The 24,913-nt window shown below is 41.4% G+C and overlaps 1 protein-coding gene across 7 annotated transcripts in view; it reads left to right on the top strand.

Annotated features, from left to right (window-relative positions):
* DEAF1 (DEAF1 transcription factor) overlaps positions 1-23,950 on the top strand; it is a 44,089-nt gene extending 20,139 nt beyond the window's left edge. For 2 of the 7 annotated variants that reach the window (XM_034770408.1, XM_034770406.1), the window contains 5 exons: positions 5,857-6,107; positions 17,598-17,663; positions 19,940-20,029; positions 20,454-20,570; positions 23,251-23,950. In XM_034770408.1, the coding sequence (XP_034626299.1) occupies positions 5,857-6,107; positions 17,598-17,663; positions 19,940-20,029; positions 20,454-20,570; positions 23,251-23,355 (629 nt within the window). In that variant the 3' untranslated portion in view covers positions 23,356-23,950. Of the gene's footprint in view, positions 1-5,856; positions 6,108-7,236; positions 10,794-17,597; positions 17,664-19,939; positions 20,030-20,453; positions 20,571-23,250 lie in introns of those variants that run through there. The other 5 variants (XR_004645695.1, XR_004645696.1, XR_004645694.1 and 2 more) reach the window with 5 other exon arrangements.
* The last annotated feature ends 963 nt before the right edge of the window (positions 23,951-24,913 follow it).

The raw sequence follows: 24,913 nt of genomic DNA, 5'->3' as shown, positions 1-24,913 counted from the left end.
CTCAAACTTTTGTACTGGTGACCCCTTTCACACAGCAAGCCTCTGAGTGCAACCCCCCTAATAAATTAAAATAACTTTTTTTATATATTTAACACCATTATAAATGCTAGAGGCAAAGCGGGGTTTAGGGTGGAGGCTGACAGCTCGCGACCCCCCATGTAATAACCTCGCGACCCCCTGTTTGAGAACCCCTGGCTTAGGGCATAAGCCCATGCGTAAAATGGACAGTAATGCTTTCCTGAATTGGGACCTATAAATGGTGTTTCAATGTATTTGAGTTTCTTTTAGCTAGGTTCCACTGTGCTAAGTTCTGTTTTCCCAGTCTGAAGCAAAAGAGGACAAAGACTGTTTTCCCTGGCTTTGCTTTCACCTCTGCTGAGGAGATTAGCCTGACAACCTGAAGAGTACTGTTAGTATCTAATGACAATATCCCTATGATTCCAAATACCTATGCTGAGTTTTTCAAAGTCCAGTTCCCATTAAAGTTACAGGGAATTGTACATCCAGATCCTTTAGATGCTTTGAAGATTTCAGTCCTGGTGTGTTGCTTTATTTTCAAGAACTTCCCCCATAGTAAGCTTCCTATCATAACTCTAAAGCTGGTAGCCACCATTTTAATGAAAACAATATTTTGTAACCTGCAGCAGCATTTACTCTGACAAACACTCTCTTCAGAGATGAGCTAACCTTCACAATGCTGCAGCACTAGATGAAGACTTAGCCTGAAGTTGTTACTGAAAGCACTGTTACATTCAGGTGTATTCATCATGCAGGAGGTAGAGGAGGATCTGCCTATGCCAAATGGAGAGACAAACTCAGTAGGGAGAGAAATTTTATTCTGACCCTTCTCAAAGGCTATCATCAGACAGTGGTGGGAATTGAAAACACCATTATTATGTCCTTAACACTATTATTTCCAGCTGTGTTGGACATTGCTCTGTGAATGGCATTTGTAGAAATGCTTCTGTCACTAGTGTATAAATGTGCCATTGTATGTTTTTTAACAATGATGGTATTTACTAGGGCTGTCAAGCGATTAAAAAAAATGATCGCGATTAATCACACTGTTAAGCAATAGAATACCAATTGAAACATATTAAATATTTTTGGATGTTTTCTACATTTTCAAATATATTGATTTCAGTTACAACACAGAATACAAAGTGTACTCACTTTATTTTTGATTACAAGTATTTGCACTGTAAAAAAACCAAAGAAATAGTATTTTTCAATTCACCTAATACAAGTACTGTAGTGCAGTCTCTTTATCGTGATAATAGAACTTACAAATGTAGAATTATGTACAAAAAAAAAAGCATTCAAAAATAAAACAATGTAAAATTTTAGAGCCTGCAAGTCCACTCAGTCCTACTTTAGCCAATTGCTCAGACAAACAAGTTTGGTTACAATTTGCAGGAGATAATGCTGCCCGCTTCTTGTTTACAATGTCACCTGAAAGCGAGAACAGGCGTTTGAATGGCACTGTTGTAGCCGGCGCCTCAAGATATTTACGTGCCAGATGCGCTAAAGATTCTTATGTCCCTTCATGCTTCAACCATCATTCCAGAGAACATGCTTCCATGCTGATGATGGGTTCTGCTTGATAACGATCCAAAGCAGTGCAGACTGACACAGGTTCATTTTCATTATCTGAGTGAAATGCCACTAGCAGAAGGTTGATTTTCTTTTTTGGTAGTTCGGGTTCTGTAGTTTCCATATCTGAATGTTGCTCTTTTAAGTCTTCTGAAAGCATGCTCCACACCTTGTCCCTCTCAGATTTTGGAAGGCACTTCAGATTCTTCAACCTTGGGTCAAATGCTGTAGCTATTTTTAGAAATCTCACATTGGTACCTTCTTTGCATTTTGTCAAATCTGCTGTGAAAGTGCTCTTAAAACGAACATGTGCTGGGTCATCATCCAAGACTGCTATAAAATAAAATATATGGCAGAATGCAGGTAAAACAGAACAGGAGACATACAATTAGGGTGACCAGATGTCCCGATTTTATAGGGACAGTCCCGATTTTTGGGTCTTTTTCTTATATAGGCTCCTATTAACCCCCCCACCCCACCCCCGTCCCGATTTTTCACATTTGCTGTCTGGTCACCCTACATACAATTCTCCTCAAGGAGTTCAGTCACAAATGTAATTAACACATTATTTTTTTAACAAGCAACATCATCATGGAAGCATGTCCTCTGGAATGGTGGCCAAAGCATGAAGGGGCATACGAATGTATAACGTATCTGGCACGTAAATACCTTGCAATGCCAGTTACAAAAGTGCCATGCAAACGCCTGTTCTCGCTTTCAGGTGACATTGTAAACAAGAAGCGGGCAGCATTATCTCCTGCAAATTGTAACCAAACTTGTTTGTCTGAGTGATTGGCTGAAGTAGGATTGAGTGGACTTGTAGGCTCTAAAGTTTTACATTGTTTTATTTTTGAATGCAGTTATTTTTTTGTACATAATTCTACATTTGTAAGTTCAACTTTCATGATAAAGAGATTGCACTACAGTACTTGTATTAGGTGAATTGAAAAATACTCTCTTTTGTTTTTTTACTGTGCAAATATTTGTAATAAAAAATATAAAGTGAGCACTGTACACTTTGTATTCTGTGTTGTAATTGAAATAAATATATTTGAAAATGTAGAAAACATCCAAAAATATTTAATAAATTTCAATTGGTATTCTATTGTTTAATAGTGCGATTAATCGCAATTAAGTTTTTGAGTTAATCACGTGAGTTAACTGTGATTAATTGACAGCCCTAGTATTTACATTTGCTTTTTGTGCCTAGTATACTCATAGGTGTCGGCTTTGACAATGGCAAGCTATGCTGGGGATTACTAGCCTGCTAAACTGAAGCCTCTGCTTGTTTGTTTGTTCTGTGAATCCTAGCCATCATGGGTTGTTTCATCTTAATAGCCAAACATAACAGCAAGAGACTTTGTGAATATATTGACAGGGAAAAATTCTTGAAATAGAGTACCAGATTGTGTTGCCACACTTTGATAGCTAACAGATCTGATTGAGTAAGGACATTTTTTTTGGTGGATTTTTAGATACTCATTCTAAAATGATTAAAAGGAGGATTACTCAAGTTGAGTAAGATTTCACTGGGAGCTGAATGTGTTGGAATAACACAATTTGTGAAACTGTGCAGTATAACAAAGGGGGCACTTAATCGGTCCCTTCTAGGCCAGTTAGTGGCTCCAGCATGGTTCCCCGGTGAAGGTGACTTCACCAGCACAGTGCATTCAGGAGTGTATCCAATTGAAGAGGAAGCCAGAAATCTGTGACAGTGCTGAAAGTTATTGGATCTAAAGAGATGCAAATGAGAGGCACCTGGGTGCACTCAGCCACGGCACAGATGCTGTGGATTGCAAGGTATCTTATGTCACTGAATGGTTCATTCCGAGCTAACATCAGTGGAATAGTGTTTGTTTTAACAGTTAAAGTAAACTTATTTCAGTACTGGATGCCCCCCATCCACAGCCTGATTAATAGCAGGAGTGGCTGTTTACCTTGTAAATCTGGGATTAATTCAGTATTCATCTCATCATCACTGCAGTTCATTTGGCCATTTTTGACACTCCTAGATACTCTTCCTGTGACTGACACAATAGAAATACATATATGGATAGCTAATGTATTTTGAAAGTTGGTGGGGTTTTGCTAAATTCCTTCGTAGGCCTTTTTAGCAATATGGTAAATATGAAAAAGTCATGGCAAGGAGCGAAGAAGAGTGATGTTTTGTTCTTTCTAATACACCTTTGTTGTAGCATGTGTGTCTGACTTAGCCATAATTAGACTCCCAGAGAGATTTAGAATATAAATTTTGGGACGGTGCAGCTATAGTCTGTTAAATGTTCATTGTTCTGTATTAATCTCATACACCTCTACCTCGATATAACGCTGTCCTCGGGAGCCAAAAAATCTTACCGCATTATAGGTGAAACCGCGTTATATCGAACTTGCTTTGATTCGCCGGAGGGCGCAGCCGTGCCCCCCCGGAGCACTGCTTTACCATGTTATATCCGAATTCGTGTTATATCGAGGTAGCGGTGTATTTTGATTAAACATTCCATGCTACAGTGAATGCTAGTGCAACCAGCCTCCCACATGTTACATGAATCAGTTTGACATTATGAACGCTTGCAAAAACAATGCATAAGAATTTGTGGTCCCTGCTTTGCTTTGGGTTAGTTCAGATGACAGTGAGTGAAGAAGGAATATGTGGCAGTGGGGAATTGCCTAACTGCCTGAACTTAGTTTCCAGATGTTCTTACATTTAGGGATATTTTTAAAAAGTGTAGAAGGGGTGGGTGTGTGTGTGTGTGTGTGTGTGTGTGTGTGTGTAAATGTTTTTAATGAGAGAAGGGGTTGGCTGCACTCCTCTGCAACACAGTCACCCTTAACTCTCTCCTAACTAATTGCTTCATGTGAGAATAAGGCAAATAAGGATAGTCCTGGATGTTGCATTTGCTCCTGCTTATTCATGGCTCTGTGACATATGATTGCACTTCTCAGGTCACAGCCCCATCTGCTTATAACAAATAAAAGTATAACCTACAATTCGGGCCTGCCTGTCCTTCCAGGTATCCAGTGCTGATGAGAGTATGAGGATAATCGTTTCTCTGTGTCTTCCGTAAGCTAGAAGGGCTCTTGTTGTCGTCCTGTTCCTGCTATGGTGGCTCACTTGGCTGACTCTACCTGTGAAGCTAGGAACAAGAGTGTATGCGAGCTGAACAGATACACACTATCCTATGTGACCCTGCTCAACTCATTTTATGAAGGGCATAGTTACAGACTAGCATTCTCAAGTTTGGATCTCTGATATTCGTCACCTACTTCCATTTTAGGCAATTAAATAAGAGACCTGATTTTCAGAGGAGCTGAATACTCCCAACTCCTACCAACGTTAACTGAGCATCTCTGAAAATCAGACCTTGCTTAGGTACTTAAATATGAATGTAGGTGATTAACTTTCAGCATGCTCCAATTTCGAATATTTTGGCCACAATACAAGTCTGCCTGTCTCGTTGCACCTTTATCCTCCTCTATAAGGTTTCTAGAAGAATTGTGACACTTTCCAGAATGGGAATTTCATCCCTCAAAGAGCTTTTCAATATATTCAGGGTCCTGTGGATTTTGTGGCCAGGGATTTTTCTCAGAATTATGCTGCAGAGTTATGTTCTGGAATATAAGCTATCATTTAAAACAACAACAAAAAACAAAAATGTTTCTAGCCCTCATGGTTGTGAAGCAATCCTCCAAAATGTGAATCAGATGTAAACAAATGCAGTTTGTTGTCTTGAGTTTCGCAGACAGCCTGAAACAATAGCTGTGAGTGTGAACTACTTCCACCACACACATATATCTTAATATGTAGCTAGCTGTGAAACTCAAAGATGACAAATGTCAACCTTAACTATTTTGTTGCTGATCATTGTAGCGGAAACAGCCAATTAATGTGCTTCTCCTAGGGCCCCAATCTGTCTTCCATGCCTACCTAGGTTCCAAAAAGCTCAGCTGTCAAGTTGACTGCATTAGGCTTCACTAGAGTAGCACTGTAGCTAATTCCTCCCCGTAATAAGTCATAGGCTTTATAGACCTCTCTGTCACCCTGAGTTAAGTTTTTCAAGAGCATATGTTCTTCAGCCATCAAGTTTGAAAGCTCCACAAGGGATCACTACACACCTCTGTCACTGCTCTGTTGGGAGGCTTGATTCTATTTGTTTAACTGGGTCTTAGTTAGATTGAACTTCTGACTGAGATATAAAAAGAAGCATCTGGTGGAGTTGAAACACTTCAATCCTGTGTGCTTTGTTTTGTTTTCTTAATATTCAGTGTTGACGTCCCTTCCTGCCCTGGCTGTGCCACCCACTACCCCCACCAAAGCCATATCCCCCTCAGTAGTGAATGGACTAGAGATGACCGAGCAACGGAGCTGGCTATACCTGGAGGAGATGGTCAACTCCTTACTGAACACAGCCCAGCAACTGAAGACCCTGATTGAACAGGCTAAACAGGCCAGCTCCTCCTTCCGGGAGGCTGCTGTTACTCAAGCGAAAATCCAAGCCGACGTGGAGAGGAAAGAGGTAACAATGCTGGAGGAGATGACATTGCTTAAGTCTGTATTATCTTTGTTTCCAACTACTAAGTGAACAAAGTGCTACCTAACTAGGCTTCCCCTGTGGTTGGAGTGAAAGACTGACAAATGAACATAGTCTCAGAAACCTCGAGTCCTATTCATCACCCCTGCAGCATCCTCGTAACTTCTGTTGAAGTCACTCAGTTACTCGTGTCTTGTGGTGAGGGAAGAGGGCATTCTGAGATTCTAAGAAGCTGAGGGTGCTACGGAAATAGTTTAAACTCTTGCTTCAGTGGTCACAGATTCTGAGCCCTGGCATCAAGGATCAGTTGGTGTCTGGGAAGGGGCTGCTGATTTCATGCAAGACCTACATATCACACAACTAAGAAATAGCAAAAGCTCCGACTGCTTCACTAGACAGTTACTCTGCTTTCTTTATGGCAAGCCAGGAAACATTTAAAAGCTGCCACTCAAGCTGCTGACTTCCTGCTAGAGGAGCAAGGGATGGGGCAGTGGCATGTTACTGAGTGAAGTAGGTTTGGTTTTTTTGGTGGGAGGGGGAGGGGAGAGTTTACATTGGGCATAACGTTTATTCAGCAAATTGTCTTATTTACTGTTGAGATAACAAAGTGTAGCTAGTATCTATTGCCATGGATACGAACTTCTGATACTGTCAGAGCCATTGCGGATGCCAGCCCTGTGGGTCTCCTAGATAAGGGTGTAGAGAGAATCTGTGAAAGACCGCTCTAGCATCGAAGTCCTGCCAGATACGAAGAGCTAGCAGGACAGTCTGAGCAGAATTTTAGTTACTTTAACAAAACTGACTTGTGTTTATACTGGGAAACAGATTGTTCTTTCTTGATTAACACATACACCGGGGGGGGGGGGGGGGGGGGGGGGGCGGCGGCGGGCTAAGTCTCTTCTGCATTCCACCTGGTGTAGTCTTTTACACCTGTTCACAGTGGGTGTCAAATGCTATTTTTCTGATCTAGCACTCATGTTATACAGGTGTAAGGACTACACAGGGTATGAGGCATTGGAGAATCCGACCCACAGGTCTTTGAGGAGATATGTTGTTTGCAGGCACAGATGTTTTTGTTGTTTTATAATTTGTTGTCTGTTTTCCCCCTCTCCAGTTTATGCCCTGTCTTCCCTCAGGGCTCCCAGATGAAGAAGGCTGGTTGGGGCTCTCATTAGAAGGTCATTGATGCTACACACACTTTATATAAAGGCATCTCTGATGGCAATACAGACTGCTACGCTCCCACCAGGGCCGCGTTTACTCACTTCACTATGCTGCTCCTATTCTCTGCTGGCACAGGAAGTGAGGGATCAAATCCAGCTGTTGCACAGCAGTTCAGAGCGCTAATTTACAGGGCAACTGCTGTCAGCCTGTGAGAGAGAGTGACTTTTTCTCAGTAACATACACCCCTAGCTGTACCATCTCTGGCACTTACATTCTTATTTTGTAATATGTTGTTGATACTTGTGCTGCTGAGCGGGACTGTATTCTTTTGAGAAATTGTGTAGGTAATGTGGTCATTTGTATTGACCCTTAATAACAATTGTAAAACGCTTACTTTTCTGGCTGCACAGATCCCTTTACCTAACCAGAAAAAATACTAATTTACTTTTGGGCCTGCATTACCAGAAATGCTGACTGTATCTCACCTCTGTTCAGAATCACCACCAGTTTTGTGCAATCTCTTTGCAGTGCTACGTTTTAAGTATTTTGAAATGAAAGATCTTTTCATTAGATAAGAAATGCAGAGCAAGCCCAAATAAGGGATTAAACCAGAACAGAGCTATGGAGTCAGATCTTCCTGGAATATGGATTTGGCACATAGGATTAAAGAAAAAATCTACTAAATTGGAAATCAGCCTGCTTCCACTAATAGGTTGTTCAGTAACAAGCTTTGCTGCTACAGCTATTAATACAAGCTTCACTCTTTGCACATCTGCAGAACTGTTGCTCAGTTCAGCGACCTGACTCTTATATTGGCATTTGACACCTTATATGTAATGCTTAGTTTAGCTGAAGTGTACATTCACTGCAAAACTTATCCAGCCAATAATAATTGGAATTGGTGCTTCCAGGTTTATCTAAATTAACTTTTTCAGCAAATGCCTTCTGGAAGAAATCAGAGACAAGGTGGGAGAGGTAATATCTTTTACTGGACCAACTTCTCTTAGTGAAATAGGCAAGCTTTTGAGCTTAAACAGAGCTCTTCTTGAGGTCTGTGGAAGGCACACAGAGCATCACAGCTAAATACAATGTGGAACGGATTGTTAAGTGTAAGGAGTTAATGCATGTTGCAAGAAATCATTCAAGGTGAAGTGTGCGGTTAACACCTCTGCAGGATGGTTACTGGGTTACGGATTATTGTAGTGAGCCATAAATCCAGTGTCTTTATTGAGTTCATGATTTTTAGTGTTTAATGGAACCAACTGCAATAACTTCTGGAAAAAATGAAAACCCAGCTAAAACATATAATAAAAGCATGTGGCATTATTGGTAAATATATTTAAGCAAAACAAATCTGGATTATTTTTCATGTAGTTATTTCTTGATTTTTATTTACTCTAGTGAATTTCACTATAGGGAAGAGCTCAGGGTGCATGGACAGGGAGCATAACATTTTTTGAGAGTAATTAAAATAAATGCCAGTTGGGCTTTCCGCTTTCAATTGTGTTGGTCAAATACTATCTGGACCTGACAGTGTTGAAAGCCAGTTGCCTAATCTGTAATACAAGAACCTTTTCTAGCTGATGTAATCTTTCTGATACTTAGGATGAGTGTGGGTTGGGGATCTTGCTGATACTGCTCCATCACAAGTAACTGCTACGCTAATTGAGTTTTCAGATCTCCACAGTTCAGTGTTGGACAAGAACCGTTTTTTGTAAATATCTACTTTTTGCATGAACCAGCTAAATGTAAAGAGAATCCATTCTGCAGCAGTACCTGGAATTGAGCAGAGCGAATGTGCATTTGCTACATTCAGAGAATCCCCAGGGGTTAATGTAGACAAATCAGGAGGGACTTTCATTGGTTTTCATTACCAGAAATGCTGACTGTAGTAGCTATCTCACCTCTGTTCAGGATCACCACCAGTTTTGTGCAATCTCTTTGCAGCGCTACGTTTTAAGTATTTTGAAATGAAAGATCTTTTCATTAGATAAGAAATGCAGAGCAAGCCCAAATAAGGGATTAAACCAGAACAGAGCTATGGAGTCAGATCTTCCTGGAATATGGATTTGGCACATAGGATTAAAGAAAAAATCTACTAAATTGGAAATCAGCCTGCTTCCACTAATAGGTTGTTCAGTAACAAGCTTTGCTGCTACAGCTGTTAATACAAGCTTCACTCTTTGCACATCTGCAGAACTGTTGCTCAGTTCAGCGACCTGACTCTTATATTGGCATTTGACACCTTATATGTAATGCTTAGTTTAGTTGAGGTGTACATTCACTGGCAGGAGAAGAAAGCAAACTGGAAAGCTTTCCCATGTATTACTTTTGATTTAGTCTTTTTGGATAGGGAGAAATAATGAAGCGGTGTTGAGAGCCGCTAGTCCTGTATAACACATAGATATCACTATTAAAGACTGGCTAATCCTTAAATATTGCAAATGAACCACGCAGTTTCCAAATGACAGCAATTTAATTGGTGTTGCTGAAGTGAATCAAGCTGTGCCATCTACAGTAAAGGGATATTTGCTTTTCTTGTGTTGAGATCTGTAGAATTCATAACCACGTGAAAGACAGACTTCCACTTCCAGTCGTCGTGGACTGAAAGAGAGATTTGTGCTGGGGATAGGTCTTCGTTTGTTACTTGACCATTGATTGAAAAAACGTGTGCAGTCAGATTATTGACATAGACCTTCCTTCTGATATTCTGTACTAATGTTACTGTCTGATGGTTCATTTGAGTCACTGGAATGCATTTTTTACAATCTTTTTTTAAGGGGTGGAGGTTGCAGAGAGAGAATTTTTGGGAAAGGGGACTTGCTAAATGTAGCAAATAAAAATATATTCAGCATTGTGTCATATAAATTGATGAAAGCCAGCAAAACAGGCTTTAGGCTGCAGTTCGTTCTTTAAATTGGTCTGTTGTGTCTGAGTTGGGCAGGAGTGTTAGATCACTGGGTATACTTAGGAACCTGTGGCAATTGCTAGACACTAGATAGTTCAAGTCAGTGTGTGGGTTTAAGGCTGGACTGTAGAGCTTTTAGAAAGAAAATTCATCCAGATACAGTAATGGAATATATATGTAGACAACACATGTTCACATTTTTAAAAGGAATATTCGAAAATCCATTCCTCTATCACATATCTCCCAAATCCTGTGTTCAGGTGTTTATTTGCCTCTGGCCAATGATAGCATCACAGATCTCTTGCTCATAGCAGGAAAATGCTCCAGATGTTTGTGAAGCCCTCAGCTGTTACATGGAAATGTAGAATCACAAACTCCAAACTTGTAAGCTGAACATCTCAAATATTTTCTTTCAAGATATAATTGTAATTTTTAAGCCTACATATATATTCAGGGACTAATTCTGACTGTCCTTTTTCTTTTTTTTTAGTTGATTTAAATTGGCTTAAGGAGCATGGTTTGGTGGGTAAAGTGCAGGACTGGGAGTCTATTCCAGGTTCTATTTTCAGCTCTGCCACAAATTTCTTATGTGACCTTGGGTAAGTCACTTAACTGCTCTGTGCCTCAGTTTCCTCAACAATAAAATAACAATAGTACTTACTTCACAGAGGTTTGGTGAAGTCTTAACAAGTGTTTGAAAAGTTTTGAGAGAGCCCTGGATGGAAGGCACTATAGAAGTATAAAGTATTAATCCAGGCTATTCCCAACCATTTTTTGAATCACACCCCACCTTAGCAATATATATATATATATATATATATATATATATATATATTTAACTTGAAAATCCGCCCTTTACAATAGCAAGAAGGATACTGCCACCTATTGTTGCTAATGTGTTTGTTCCGGTCAGATTACTACTTCATAAAAATGCATGTCAAATGGTACTATAAGAACACCCCTTACCTTTTAAAATGGAGTGATGCTGCAACCCTGTACACCAGACAATAAATCCACTCACTCAGATTTGGCTCAGCCATTCCTCCATCATGCCAGCAAGGAAGGGTCTCTGCCGTCCCATGCCTCCCAGCTCTGGTCGGGGGTGTGGGGTGGGGTCCTGGACTCCCCCTTGTTGCATCCCCGCTGAGTTCAGGTTCTCAAAAGTGTGTGTGTGTGGGGGGGGAATGGCTGTTTGGCCCCCTTATCTCTGGCACCCATGGCTGTGCCCCCTAAAAAGTCTGACACCTCCCTCCCCCCGTTGAGAACCTATGTATTAATCAAACACATTTTTTAAATTATCCTCATAGCAGTTTTTTAAAGCTGAAAAATAAGATTCCACCATTTACTGTAGCAACCCCCTTGGAGCAGTTACTGTTACAGTAGAATTGTCTCAGTTTGCACACGGGAGTGTTTCATGCAGGTAGTACTGCATCAGTGCTACAAATGGTTAGAGTATGTTGTCAGTCCATTAGAACAATTACAAATTCACTGTAATGTGGTGTTACTGGTCCAGAGCATTTGTCAAGGCTCCTTCCCCACTCTGAACTTTAGGGTACAGATGTGGGGGCCTGCATGAAAACTTCTAAGCTTAACTACCAGCTTAGATCTGGTCCGCTGCCACCACTCCCAATGGGCTAACTCCCTTCCCTGGGTAGCCTTGAGAGACTCTTCACCAATTCCCTGGTGAATACAGATCCAAACCCCTTGGATCTTAAAACAAGGAGAAATTAACCATCCCCCCCTCCTTTCTCCCACCAACTCCTAGTGGATCAAGATCCAACCCCCTTGGATCTAAAAACAAGGAAAAATCAATCAGGTTCTTAAAAAAGAAGGCTTTTAATTAAAGAAAAAGGTAAAAATCATCTCTGTAAAATCAGGATGGAAAATAACTTTACAGGGTAATCAAACTTAAAGAGCCCAGAGGACCCCCCTCTTGCCTTAGGTTCAAAGTTACAGCAGACAGAGGTAAACACCTTAGTAAAAGGTACATTTACAAGTTGAGAAAACAAAGATAAAACTAACACGCCTTGCCTGGCTGTTTACTTACAAGTTTGAAATATGAGAGACTTGTTCAAAGATTTGGAGAGCCTGGATTGATGTCTGGTCCCTCTCAGTCCCAAGAGTGAACAACCACCAAAACAAAGAGCACAAACAAAAGCCTTCCCCCCACCAAGATTTGAAAGTATCTTGTCCCCTTATTGGTCCTTTGGGTCAGGTGTCAGCCAGGTTACCTTAGCTTCTTAACCCTTTACAGGTAAAAGGATTTTGGAGTCTCTGGCCAGGAGGGCTTTTATAGTATTGTACACAGGGGGGCTGTTACCCTTCCCTTTATAGTTATGACAGCATTGATACACATATGCAGTGTTGATCATGTCTGAGTTTCAAAGTTTAAATAACTCCAGCATTTTAAAACTATAATGAAACCAGTGTTAAAAGCCACTTTTTTTTAATGCATCATCCCAAAGATTTTCTGAACTGAGACCACTTCTACTATCTCTCTGCAATCAGAGACCTCCTAGAACTAGTCCCAGATATGAGACTGACATCTGTTTCAATGCTTTGGACCTCAGTGCCCATAAGACACACCTAGTATACGTGAACATTTGTGTGCATGCAGCTGATACTTTAGTTCTGTGTATGGCTGTATGTTTTCACATGGAAACACCAGACATCATTTACATATGGTCAGCTTATTATGAGTGACAGACAGATCTATGTTTTGGCTAAAAGTGATCTCTCACGTTAAAGAAAATCCTTTTTATCAACTATTGGTATTTCATGTGTTTGTATAAAAATGAAAGTATCTCAGTATTTGTGTTTTATACAATAAAATATTTATTGGTATCCAGGAAGTATGATTTGATATTTCATATTTTGATATTCCTGTTTTTTAGTCAAGTAAAATTCTCAGCCACCCTTATTGAAAGACCCTTAAAAGACTACATTTGATTGGTCACTGAATTCTGGTTTCACTGCGTCTTTTTGTTTAAAAAGAGGGGGTGATGGTGGGGGATACTCTGCATTTGAAGGGTGAGGATGCGCAGCATTTCACAGGAGGTGTTTAGTATCTTTCAGGATAAGCCCAAAAGGAATGGATGAAAGGCACAACTTTACACAAAGCCCAAAATGCCTGCAAAATCTAATATTTGTAGTGTTTGTTAAGCTGCCATTTAATTGGAGAAGGTTTTAGAGAACATGTAAACCCACCAAAAATCCTTTCCCATATTCTGTGCAAAATGAATACTGTTTAAGCCATTAAAAAAGCCCAAGACCCTAAGAATGATATGCATATAAAATATCATTCCTCTGTGAATTAATGTAGAAAAAGTCCCATCCTTTCAATATAACAGTGCTAGAGGGGATGCTACTTTTAAGGACCAGGCTGAAGATTAGAGAATTTAACAGCTGGATTGTCTGAATTGTTTTCCCAGAAAGATTGAAACAGTTCAGGGCAGGAGGGCATGAAATTAAATGAAAAAGGGTCAGGCATTTAAGGAGTCTAGCTGTACACAGAAAGTAGTTAGTATATGGATTATGCTACATAGGACAACAATAAGTGCAGTTCAGATCAGTGGTTCTCCAAATATTTCTGGAGACCATATTGTAAGAAAGAGATTCTTTCTCTTGGTTCAGTTCCACGCCCAATTTCCCTCTGCTTGGGTCTGAAGTGTCTCAGTTTCTCCAGACTGCTGATGATCTGTGGCCCGTAATTGGAGGACTCCTAATTCAGATAAATAAAATGGAGGTGAAAATAACTTCATCTGCATATTCCAGGAAGGAGTGCGGCCTGGAGGAGTACCTGATAGGTGTGCTTCCTGGTGGCTATCCTATAACTCTTCACTGAAAATTAGGCAGGGAAGAAGTCCTCAGCTATGGAGCTCACAGCCTGTGGCAGCCCCCAGAGCTAGAATTCATTGGCTATCAGCATTGTGCATCTGTTTGTGTGACTGTGTAGACCAGGGGTAGGCAACCTATGGCACATGTGCCGAAGGCGGCACGCAAGCTGATTTTCAGTGGCACTCACACTGCCCGGGTCCTGGCCACCAGTCTCGGGGGGCTCTGCATTTTAATTTAATTTTAAATGAAGCTTCTTAAACATTTTAAAAACCTTATTTACTTTACATACAACAATAGTTTAGTTATATATTATAGACTTATAGAAAGAGACCTTCTAAAAACGTTAAAATGTATTACTGGCACGCGAGACCTTAAATTAGAGTGAATAAATGAAGACCCGGCACACCACTTCAGAAAGGTTGCTGATCCCTGGTGTAGACCATTGCTGAGGGGTTTGTTGTGGCTGGTTGGGACTGCACTTGTGTGTGCATGTATTGGAGGGGAATATTTAACAATTTAACATGCTTCACTTAATCTCAAAAAAGATGTACTGGAATTGGAAAAGGTTCAGAAAAGGGAAACAAAAATGATTAGGGGTATGGAACGGCTGCTATATGAAGAGAGATGAATAAGACTGGGACTTTTCAGCTTGGAAAAGAGACGACTAAGGGGGAATATGATAGAGGTCTATAAAATCCTGACTGGTGTGGAGAAAGTAAATAATTAAGTGTTATTTACCCTTTCTTATAACACAAGAACTAGGGGTCACCAAATGAAATTAATAGGCAGCAGGTTCAAAACAAGAAAAAGGAACGCACCGTCAACCTGTGGAACTCCTTGCCAGAGGATGTTGTGCAGGCTAAGACTATAACAGGGTTCAAAAAGGAACTTGATAAGATCATGGAGGATAGGTCTATCAATGGCTATTGGCCAGGATGGACAGGAATGATGTCCCTAGCCTCTCTTTGCCAGAAGCTGGGAATAAGCGACAGGGGATGGATCACTTGATGATTACCTGTTCTGTTCATTCCCTCTGGGGCACCTGGCATTGGCCACTGTCAGAAGACAGGATACTGGGCTAGATGGACCTTTGGTCTGACCCAATATGGCCATTCTTATGTTCTTAATTGCTGTCATACAGACCAGAGCATTGAATGCAAAAAAAAAATAATAATAAAATAATACAGTTCTAGAAGCAGTGTGGCATTTTCCCACACGTCACGTTAGTTAATTGATATTATCATAGGTAGTTTGCCTTCCACTTGATATTAGAAGGCCTGTTTTAACCTTCCTAGAAGAACATGCATTTTCTTTCCAGTATGATTCTTTGCCTCTTTGGCGCAAATAAATGTCTGGTAAGGTGGCAAAAGAGCAAACACTAGCTAGAATGTGGAGGTCAGACCCAGATTCTCAGCTGGTGTAAATTGTCAGTTCCAGTCTGTCTCAAGACTTGAGGTCACCCTTTGCCCAGGAAAAGTCATTCTACTTAAAACTGACTCCAAAGTAGAAACAAAATCTCTAAGTAGCAATTATTGTTGCTGTTCCACTGAGGTTGCCTTTAGCTTGGGCAAAATTTTGGCATCAAATTCTAGGCAGGAAATTGTACGTATTAAATTCTGCTGCAAGTATGACTCTGTTCACTTGTGTCTAAGCATGACTAGAAGTATTAAAGATTCTGTGCCTGGTACTTTGCATGCTACATAGACAGATTGAGTCTCTTCATTTAATAAAGCCAGAGCTAAACCAAGCCTCTTGCTATAAGGGGTGAGATATTTCCATCTATTATTCTCCAACTCCCAAGAGTTTCTTAATTTGATTCCATGTCATGGTGACTTAAGGATTTCTAAGGTTGTGGTTTCACAGGAACATAAATGCCTTGATGCCAGGTCATAAAGATGATCTGAAATTAAGCCCTTAATCTGTTTTAGCGTTGGGGATCTACTCTCAGATAAACCTACTTTTCTTTACAGTGGTATATCAGAGTTTTTTTTAAACTTCCCCTGAGGTTTAACTCTGGGTCAGTACTGAATCTAATCTGGTTTCTCGCCTTCCTTGTATGGGCCCACGGGAGGTTGGGGGTAGGGTGGGGCGGGGAAGAGAACATCTGTTGTACTCAGAAACTGATGGGGGGGGAAAACTGAAAGTCCCCCAAGACACACCCAGTGCGAACTTCATTGGGACAGGTTACTTCTTCTATGCCAGCAAATACGAGACAGCCGAGCAGATGGCTGTAACACTGCCTCTCGGAGAAACCAAGTTACAGACCTGGCCTAATATTTAAAAAAAATCCAGCTTTGCCAGTCTGTCCTTGCCAAATGTGTCTACCCGGTTAGTGTGAAGATTATAATAAATCCATAGGGTTTTGCATGCATGTTCTTCGGCTTGACTAGATTGGCCTTTAGTTCTACTAGGGTAGCTGGACCGCAGTGGAGCCTTTACCCCCACTTTTGGTTTTGTATTTTGGGGGACAAGATTGCACGGGATTGTCGGTTCTAAAAGGTTTGAAACATTTATTTTGTCTGTTTTTTTCCCCCTGTTCTCATTTATGGGCTATTCCTTTCCTCCAGAGTCCATCTGGTCTCCCTGGGTACATCTACACTGCAATAAAAAACCTGTGACACAGCCTCGGCTGGCCCGGGTCAGTTGACTCAAGTTTGTGGGGCTCAGCTGTGGGGCTAAAAATTGCAGTGCATACGTTCAGGCTGGAGCCCAGTCTCGAGACCCTCCCTCTGCATGGGGTATCAGAGCCCAGGCTCCAGCCCGAGGCCAAATGTCTACACTGTAGTCCCAGCCCAAGTCAGTTCTGAGACTCAGTTCTGTAGTTTTTTATTGCAGTGTAGATGTGGGTTTTTAGTGGTCTGAGGGAAATTTGACTCAAGTTAGTGGTCATAAAATGCCTTTAGCCATATACCATTGTTACCCGCACTGCTTCTTCTGGTAAGTGTCATGTCATGCAAGACTAACTCCTGGTCTACACTTACAATTTAGACTGATCTAGCTACATGTGCATAGGAGTGTTCACACCCCTGAGTGCTATAGTTAAGCCAACCTAACCTCCAGTGTAGACATGGCTAGGTTCTTTCATTAACCTAGCTACCGCCGCTCGGGAAGGTCAGTTATCTAAATCGATGGAAAAAACCCTTCCATCAGTATGGGAAGTATACACAATGTTGTGCACCCCTAGTGTAGACACCCGTTAACGGATGAGCTCCTGTTTGGGGGGAGGGGAGAAGTGGGATTGCTTTAACATTGCCGTTACTTGACAGTTACATGAGCAATTAACCAGGATGTCTGATCAAAGCAAAGCATCTTGGTACAGGCTCTTTTGTTTACCTCGAGTGGACCCCCCCAGTGTCACCTTCTTTTAAGGAATGGTAATGGCTCATTCAGATGCCCCCAGTCCCGTAGTGGAGCAGAATGAGCTCAAGTAATGGTATCTTTATTATTTATATTACCACCATGCCGAGGCACACTTATCCTTTGATATAAACAGCTCCTTGTGCTGCCACACCTCACAACCATAATGCACATACCAAGTAATGGTTCCAATGTCTCTTTCATTGCAGCAATATCAAAACCAATTATTTCAACAAACGGAAGATGTCGATGGTAAAACAGAAATCATCATCAAGGTAAGAACAAGGCTGCTGTTGCAGCCTTTAAATCCCAGCTGTAAATGTCACATGCTTTAAGAGTGTTCTTTAGGCATGTACTTGCTTCTTTGTCCTTTCTCAGTTAAAGATACAGGGCTTGTCCTCACAAACACTTACTGCGTGCTTTGTGGTGCAACAAAGCACACTAGGGAACTTGTAGTGTGCGTCAGCTGGGTCCACATGGACGCATGGTGTGTGACACAATGGAGCGCAGTGAGTGTTTGCGTAGCCATGCCTATCAGGTTTATTTAATCTCTCTCTGAAGTATCTGGTTTTGTCCTCTAGCAGACATAAGGATATCGGGCTAGATGGGCCAGCAATATGAACTGGCAAATCCGGTGTTCCTTTCACATGGCTTTTCATGTTCACAAGCCTCATTTCACCACTGTCCTCTGGCCAGACAGGCTGAACTGAGTCCCTTCCGAGCTGTGTTAGCATAGCAGGTACTGCTAGTGAAGAATAGGAAGCTGACCTCTCACTCTGTGAGTTGGCCATCACTTTTACATCTCTCTACATTCCTGGCAGCTTTGGGAGTAGGGCTTTGAGTTGGGATTCAAACCTAGATCTCCTCATTAAGAGGACACAGCATCGTCTCTGGACGACTCGACAGGCCTCTCATAATATTTATGCTCTCCGTGTGTTAGTGTATTTTTCAGTATCTCCTAGTACTGTGTGAGGTAGTGACTAACTTTGCTAAGGATCAGTGGGGATGAGTTCACATGAGGTGTGGGAGCTTTAACTCTCTCCTTGGGTTTTTATGCATTTATGTCTGAACATTAGCACTCTCAGAATATAGTTTTATTGCACTGGCTTTATTTCTAGGTATGTAGATAAGATGCAAACAGACAGTGTGAATGAGCTGAGTGTTAATAGGGGCCTGGATGTTAAATCAGTTGTGCCTGAAAGAGAGAGGAAGCAACTAAACTAAATATGGCTTGTGTTAATGTTGCCACAGTGTGACAATATATTCACAGCCAAGAACTACTTCCTGTGATGGCATTACACCATTGCTCCGACTTGCTAATGACATGTCAGTAATTTGATGAGTTAGAAACTGAATGAGCTGTAAAAAATGTACCCTGACTGCCTGGGTTAAATGATCCTCCCACATAAATATACAACTCTTTTCATTTTTAATTGGAGTTTTATTGAGATAGGGATAAAGTAATGGACATCAAAATATTTATGAAGCTAGGTGTTGCAGTTATGTAATCCATTCGTCCTTTCTGTATGAAGAGAGATGGTGCAGTTACCCCCAGGTTCTGGGTCTGTGCTTCTAAAATAGCCTTTTTCCCTCTGTCTCTCTTTCCTGTTAGGAAATTGCTGTTTTGATCATATTAGCAATTATGTTCTTTTCAATCATAAAGCAAGGAAGGCAGAAAGTCAGTCCTCATTTTGTCTTCATGTGCCTAGACGTTGCTTCACATAATGTTCCATGTATGTGGGACCCCCCCTCCTCCTCTTGTGAAAATCAGGGAAAATTAAATGTGGCGCGTGAGCCAGTTATTTGTACTTCCATGCACACCTTTCTATCACAGTCAGAGCCAGCAATAAACTGGTGTAAAGGAGCTAAGCACACTGGTAAAATAAAAGTTTTTGTTACGTATCTGTAATGAAAATTGGGGAGCCCAGCTGGGGGTCAGAGTATATCTGTGTGTGAAGGCTCCACGAGAGCAATGCATACTTAAAACTTACCTGGAGCTAATTTAGATGAAGTTCCCTTTTCCAAGCCCTGGTCCATTCTTGTTAAACCCTGATTTTATCTGAAGGCGGCTGAAGGGTTAAACTTCTGCCTAGAGAGAGACATGTAAAGAGCTTGTTAGTGGATTCTGAGAGGAATCCACTTTAATGAAGAGTTGTAAATACTATTTACCTCCATTGACTGACTGTGTGTTCAGATACATCAGGTCAGCTTAAGTAAAACAGGGTGGGGGGAACCTGTGTGATGTATTGCGAGGTTTCCCCAATGTCCCAGGGTCTGATTCATAGCTTTGGGTCGCTGTTTGCTCTTCAGAAAGGCAGAAGGATGGAGTATTAGGAAATCGCTATGCTGGCTCAAAATTGTTTTGCTTTCTGAAGTGACTTAGGCTAAGATGGAAGGGAGAGTGGATTTCCAAAACTATTCCCTGAGCCATTGTGCTGCCTTTTCCTTTGCACTGCTATGAGCTTCAGCCTGTGTAACCAGACTACTGTTTGAGTTGAAAGCATCTAGCTTTTTGTCATCCCTGACCTGGCCACTTTGTCCATTTTTGCAGCAGTCCTGTGTAAACTGTGGTCGGGAGGCAATGAATGAGTGCACCGGATGCCATAAAGTCAATTACTGCTCAACTTTCTGCCAGCGGAAGGTAATGGTTTCTTTATAAGTCACACATACCACCATTGTCTAAAGACAGTCAGCATAGCTGGCGAAACAGGTGCAAGCATATACTGAATACCCCCAAATAAGCAGGGTAAAGGGAACTGGCCAGCATATTAGTATGTGTGAGCTTATCTTGTAATGCGAGTCTACAGATTGCAGACCTGACAGATCACTGGCTGCTGTTCACACTGTAACCTCAGCAAGCATTCAGCATTACACCCATGACTGAGAACATACAGGCTGCCTGTAAGTGTGTGGTCATTCTTGTTGTTGGGGAGTTTTTCCCGCATTTTTTAGGTGGTTCGTGTTTTTTCTGTTTACCATCCCCTGGGTCTGTCGCCTCTTGTAAGTTTGTCAATCATATTTTTTTAAAAGGCAAATTTACAACTGGGACATATGTGTCCCTATAGGCAGCCTGCCTGCATGTTCCAGTGCTGAGCTGTGGTGGTTGTGACGTCACCAGCAGAGAGCATGCTGGGGCAGTGTACCAAGCAGACCCTGCCAATCAGAGAGAAGCCGCAGTGGAGGTGAGGAAAATGAGACCATTTTCAGTGAAGTTCTTCTGTTTATGTGCATCACTTATCTGTATTGCAGAAACTAAACCGTCATTTAAAAAGAGATTAAGGGTAGTTAAGTGTGACATCCCTCATCATGCAATCCCTAAAAAATAAGGCAATAAATTAACTGTCCCCTAATGCGCACACGACACATTTCCACTGACTGCGACAGACTCCGCATTGTCATTAGGAATCTCCTCCAAGCGCCAAATGATAAAGGAAACACACCCACACAACACGTTAATCTCCCTCGCACCCTCATGCTGCCCCATTCACACTTAACCTGTGCCCGTGTGTCAATTACATGTTTATTGATGCTGTAATATTTGGAGAGGGTTTTCTAAGATTGGCAACTCACCTTCTTCAAGGTGAACTCCCAAGCTAAAATGAAAATCCAGGTAAGGCCTGAAACGGATCCTGACCCCCTCACCAAGTGCACTGTCAGGAGCATGAGGCTGTGACAGCTTGCATTTTTCTATTAAATAAACCTTTTGTTTATTTTTACCCCAAACAGGTCTCTGTTGTTCAAACTGTGGGGAGTGTCCCCACAATGACTGGCTAACGGGGGCAGGTTTCACTCCATCAGGGGTGACGAACCGAAGGGGAGAAGTTTGAGTGTCTAGGAGTTAACAACATAGGGTAGTTGGATTTGGGGAGATTCCTGATCAGAAGGGCTGCAAGGCATAGCTAGGCTGGGGGATGTCAGGATCAGACCTGTATGCTTGAGGCTGGCTGCTGGTGTCAGGGCTCTGAGTCATAGCAGCATCACACTGAGGCACTCAAGATGGCAGGGCAGGTGGTGATAGAACCCCTCACTGGTCTGAGTGATCCCCAAAATGTCACAGAGGCACAGAAATAAAATGTAATGTATACCCTCCCCTGGCTCTTCCTGCTTTGTTAACAACTTGCCAGAATACATTGGTCTGTGGTGTTACTGATACCATAGGTAGCATGAGATCTCTGCCATTGGTGATAATACAAATACATGGATTGTGGCATGGTTTAAGCAAACCAAGAAATAACTCAGGATTTCCCAGGAGGGAAAAACAAATATGAAAAGGTGAGGTTGTATGGTATGACTTTTAAACCAACTTTGTATAATTTAAGCACTATGCCCAGATGTACAGACACTCTTGTCTTAACCTGTGTATTATACAATTTTAACATTAGTTTTAATAAACATTGTACATCTTCTGTGCTGTGTGTTCCTCACATTCTGTTTACTGGCACATTCTGTACCTATTTCTTGCCAGAACTTAAAGGTGAACCAAAAATTTAGTTTAGCCAAAGTTATGTTCTTGGAGCATGTCCAAATTCAGTCCAGTTGGTTGAAGTCAAATGCAGTGAGAATAAACAATCAATTTTTTTAATTCTAAACAAATTAATGCTCTTCTTGTATCCTGTTTGCCTGGTTTTGATTTGAATAGTAATTACTGCTGCATTTTCCACTTAGAATGCAATTGTTAAAATAGTCAAAACATGAATGAATGTTTGCTGCAATATCCTGCTAAAATCTAGATGTCATTTTCCTGAGAGTCTCAGGGCAGCAGTCCCACCAGATTACCTCAATGTAACACAAACAACGTAACGCACGCTGTTCAGTGTAAAATGTAGGCAATATTGAACAGTCACAATTTCACTTTCTTACTAGACAGTGCAGGTGCCTGCTCCAAACAAACAAAACACCTCGCATGCTGCTGATGCTGAAAAAATAATACAGTAGAGTAGTTTAATCCAGCTATTGGTAGCTGCCAGCCCAAACTCTGTCTTCTCTTGCTGGTAAATATTAGACTAGTTCATTTATGATCTGCCTCTTTCCCCTCCTGGTCTGTGATCCCATCACATCTCATGAGCTAAGCAGGATTGGATTTGATCAATATTTGAATAGGAGACCAATAGGTAAGAAAGGATATTACCAGAAAGGGGTATTGGCCAAGGCCAACTTTCCCCTGTTCGTAGTGAAACAGTGCCCCAGCACAATGCTAGAAGTGTGTTGTGTAGTTTTTCAGATGAGGGTTACAACCAAGGTCCTCACCATTTTGTGATAATTAAAACTCCTGACATGTTTTTCACAATGGTGGGGTAGCTAACTTATTTCCTGACTAAATTCCAATTGGGGGAATTGACCTTCTGCCTATTTAAATTCCCTTTGTGATTTTGGTCGGATACTATATTCCTTGTGTCCTCTCCTAAATTGGTATTGTTTTCCGTGCACTGTTAAGCAGCTGCTGCATTTCACCCATGGCAGAGGAAGCAGTTCCTTAATACGGTTTATAAAGCCTGATAAATATTTAGAGATTCTTTGAGGAAACAGACATTCTATTAAAATAAGTTATCCCAAGTCCATATCTGGTGCAATTGCTGTTGGCTTTCACAAGATCATACAGGGTACATCTACATAGCAGAAAAGACCCACAGCGGCGAATCTCAGACCCTGCGTCAGCTGACTTACACTTGCGTAGCAGGGCCAAACAGAGCAATGTAGAGGTTCTGGCTGGAGCCCAGGTTCTGAAGCCCAAGTTAGTTGACCTGGACTCTAAGAGTAACTGCCACAGGTTTGGTTGTTTTTTTTTTTTTTTTGCTGTTTAGCTATACCCACAGTCTCCTGACGCTCTCTTTTTTCACATTCTCTCTGCGTGCTTCTTTGCAGGATTGGAAGGATCACCAGCACATGTGCGGTCAGTCAGCCACAGTCACAGTGCAAGCGGATGAGGTGCACGTCACAGACAGTGTCATGGAGAAAGTCGCAGTCTGAAAAATCTACTTCTCTAAGGTCCCAGAAAAGAACAGGGGAAGGTGCTTGGCTGGATCAGCAAACTGGATGGGAGCTCATATTGTTGGGTGTCTGGAAACTGAACTCTTTGGTGAGCTTGAGCACTGTGACATCATTTGCATTTTGGAGGCCTACACAAAATCTTAGCAAAGGAGACACTAAAGATACGTGATCTGGGAAAAATAACTAGAGTTGCTGTTCAGGAGACCACGCTCACTTTAAGGAATTTTGGACTGTAAAGTTAAACTTGCAAGACTTTGAAACCCCTCCGTTGCAGATTACAATGGTAGAGCCATTTCTCTTGAGGGTCATCTACAGTGGTTGGAGTGAAAGTTACGATGTGCCAGTGTTCCATTTCACCCCATGCTACCCTACCTCTCATTTGAAAAAACAGATCTTCCTTCATTTGTTTAATTTAATTGTCTTTAAAAACGTACATCATAAACTATATTCTGTCATTAGAAGCCCTTTTTCTGACTCATTTTTTCCTTCAGGGCAAAGTTTTACATATTGGAAATTCTGCATGTATAAACAGAAGGTGTCATATTGTTAAACAAAATACAGTGAAATCATGAAAGTGCATATCTGTAACATTCCTTTTACACTAAGTGTATTTTCCAGAGCACCGTTAGACAGCGTGGACCTATTTTGCTCAGCCCAGTAAGGTGAAGTTTCATGACACTGGTGTTTCTCAGCTGCCTTTTTGTGGCAGCTGTCTTGCCAAAATCAGATCTACCTAAGCCAAAGTAAGAAAATGGTTTCTTTCCTGGCATTAGTTTACTGACATCGGGACTTCACTGCAGCTATTAAAACAAAATGCTGAATGGCTGAGTGAGATAAGTCTCTACAAAAGTGGCTAATTCAACTAAATCCCTTTTAGTGACTTAGACTAGCCTGGCTAAGTGTCCTAGACTCCCTTTTAAGAGTAATACACTAGGCTAAGGCTTGCCACCACCCGTGAAAAATCTTCCTCAGTGCTTTCTTTGATCCAGACCTGGAACCTTCTACTGATGTGCCTTAGCCATTGTTTCCGTTCATTGAACATTAATTAGTGTCACTCATCATAGGGCTGATGTCCTGGCTTAAAATTTAAGCACAGTCCCAGTCAGTCGAGTGACACATGGGCAGAAGTGAGGGGACTGTTCGGTTAAATTCCATGACCTGTTATGCAGGAGGTCAGACTAGATTATCATAATGGTCCTTTCTGGCCTTAGAATCTCTAAACCCTAAAGTTATTATAATAGTAAAGCAGTATTTATTTTAACAAGGTGGAAACTGGTTTGTAATATCTCATGTTGGGCTCCTGTACTGCTGGTATCACATATGGTTCCTCTTCAGTAAGATTGCTTCTGCCAATAACAGAAGAAGAAGAACTGGATGGTTTGGAAGATAGTTGTGATGGAACATGAAGCCCTTTCCCGTAGGAGGATAATTGAAATTCAACACAGGTTAGTGGTGATGATGATCAGTCACTATCTGATAGCTGTCTAGCGGTCTGTGTGAAGAGAGTCATTGATCTCCATCCAGAACGTAATGGGGA

This window comes from Trachemys scripta, chromosome 4, assembly GCF_013100865.1.
Source record: "Trachemys scripta elegans isolate TJP31775 chromosome 4, CAS_Tse_1.0, whole genome shotgun sequence".
Lineage (NCBI taxonomy): Eukaryota > Metazoa > Chordata > Testudines > Emydidae > Trachemys > Trachemys scripta.
This window is presented reverse-complemented; position numbering and strand designations above follow the sequence as displayed.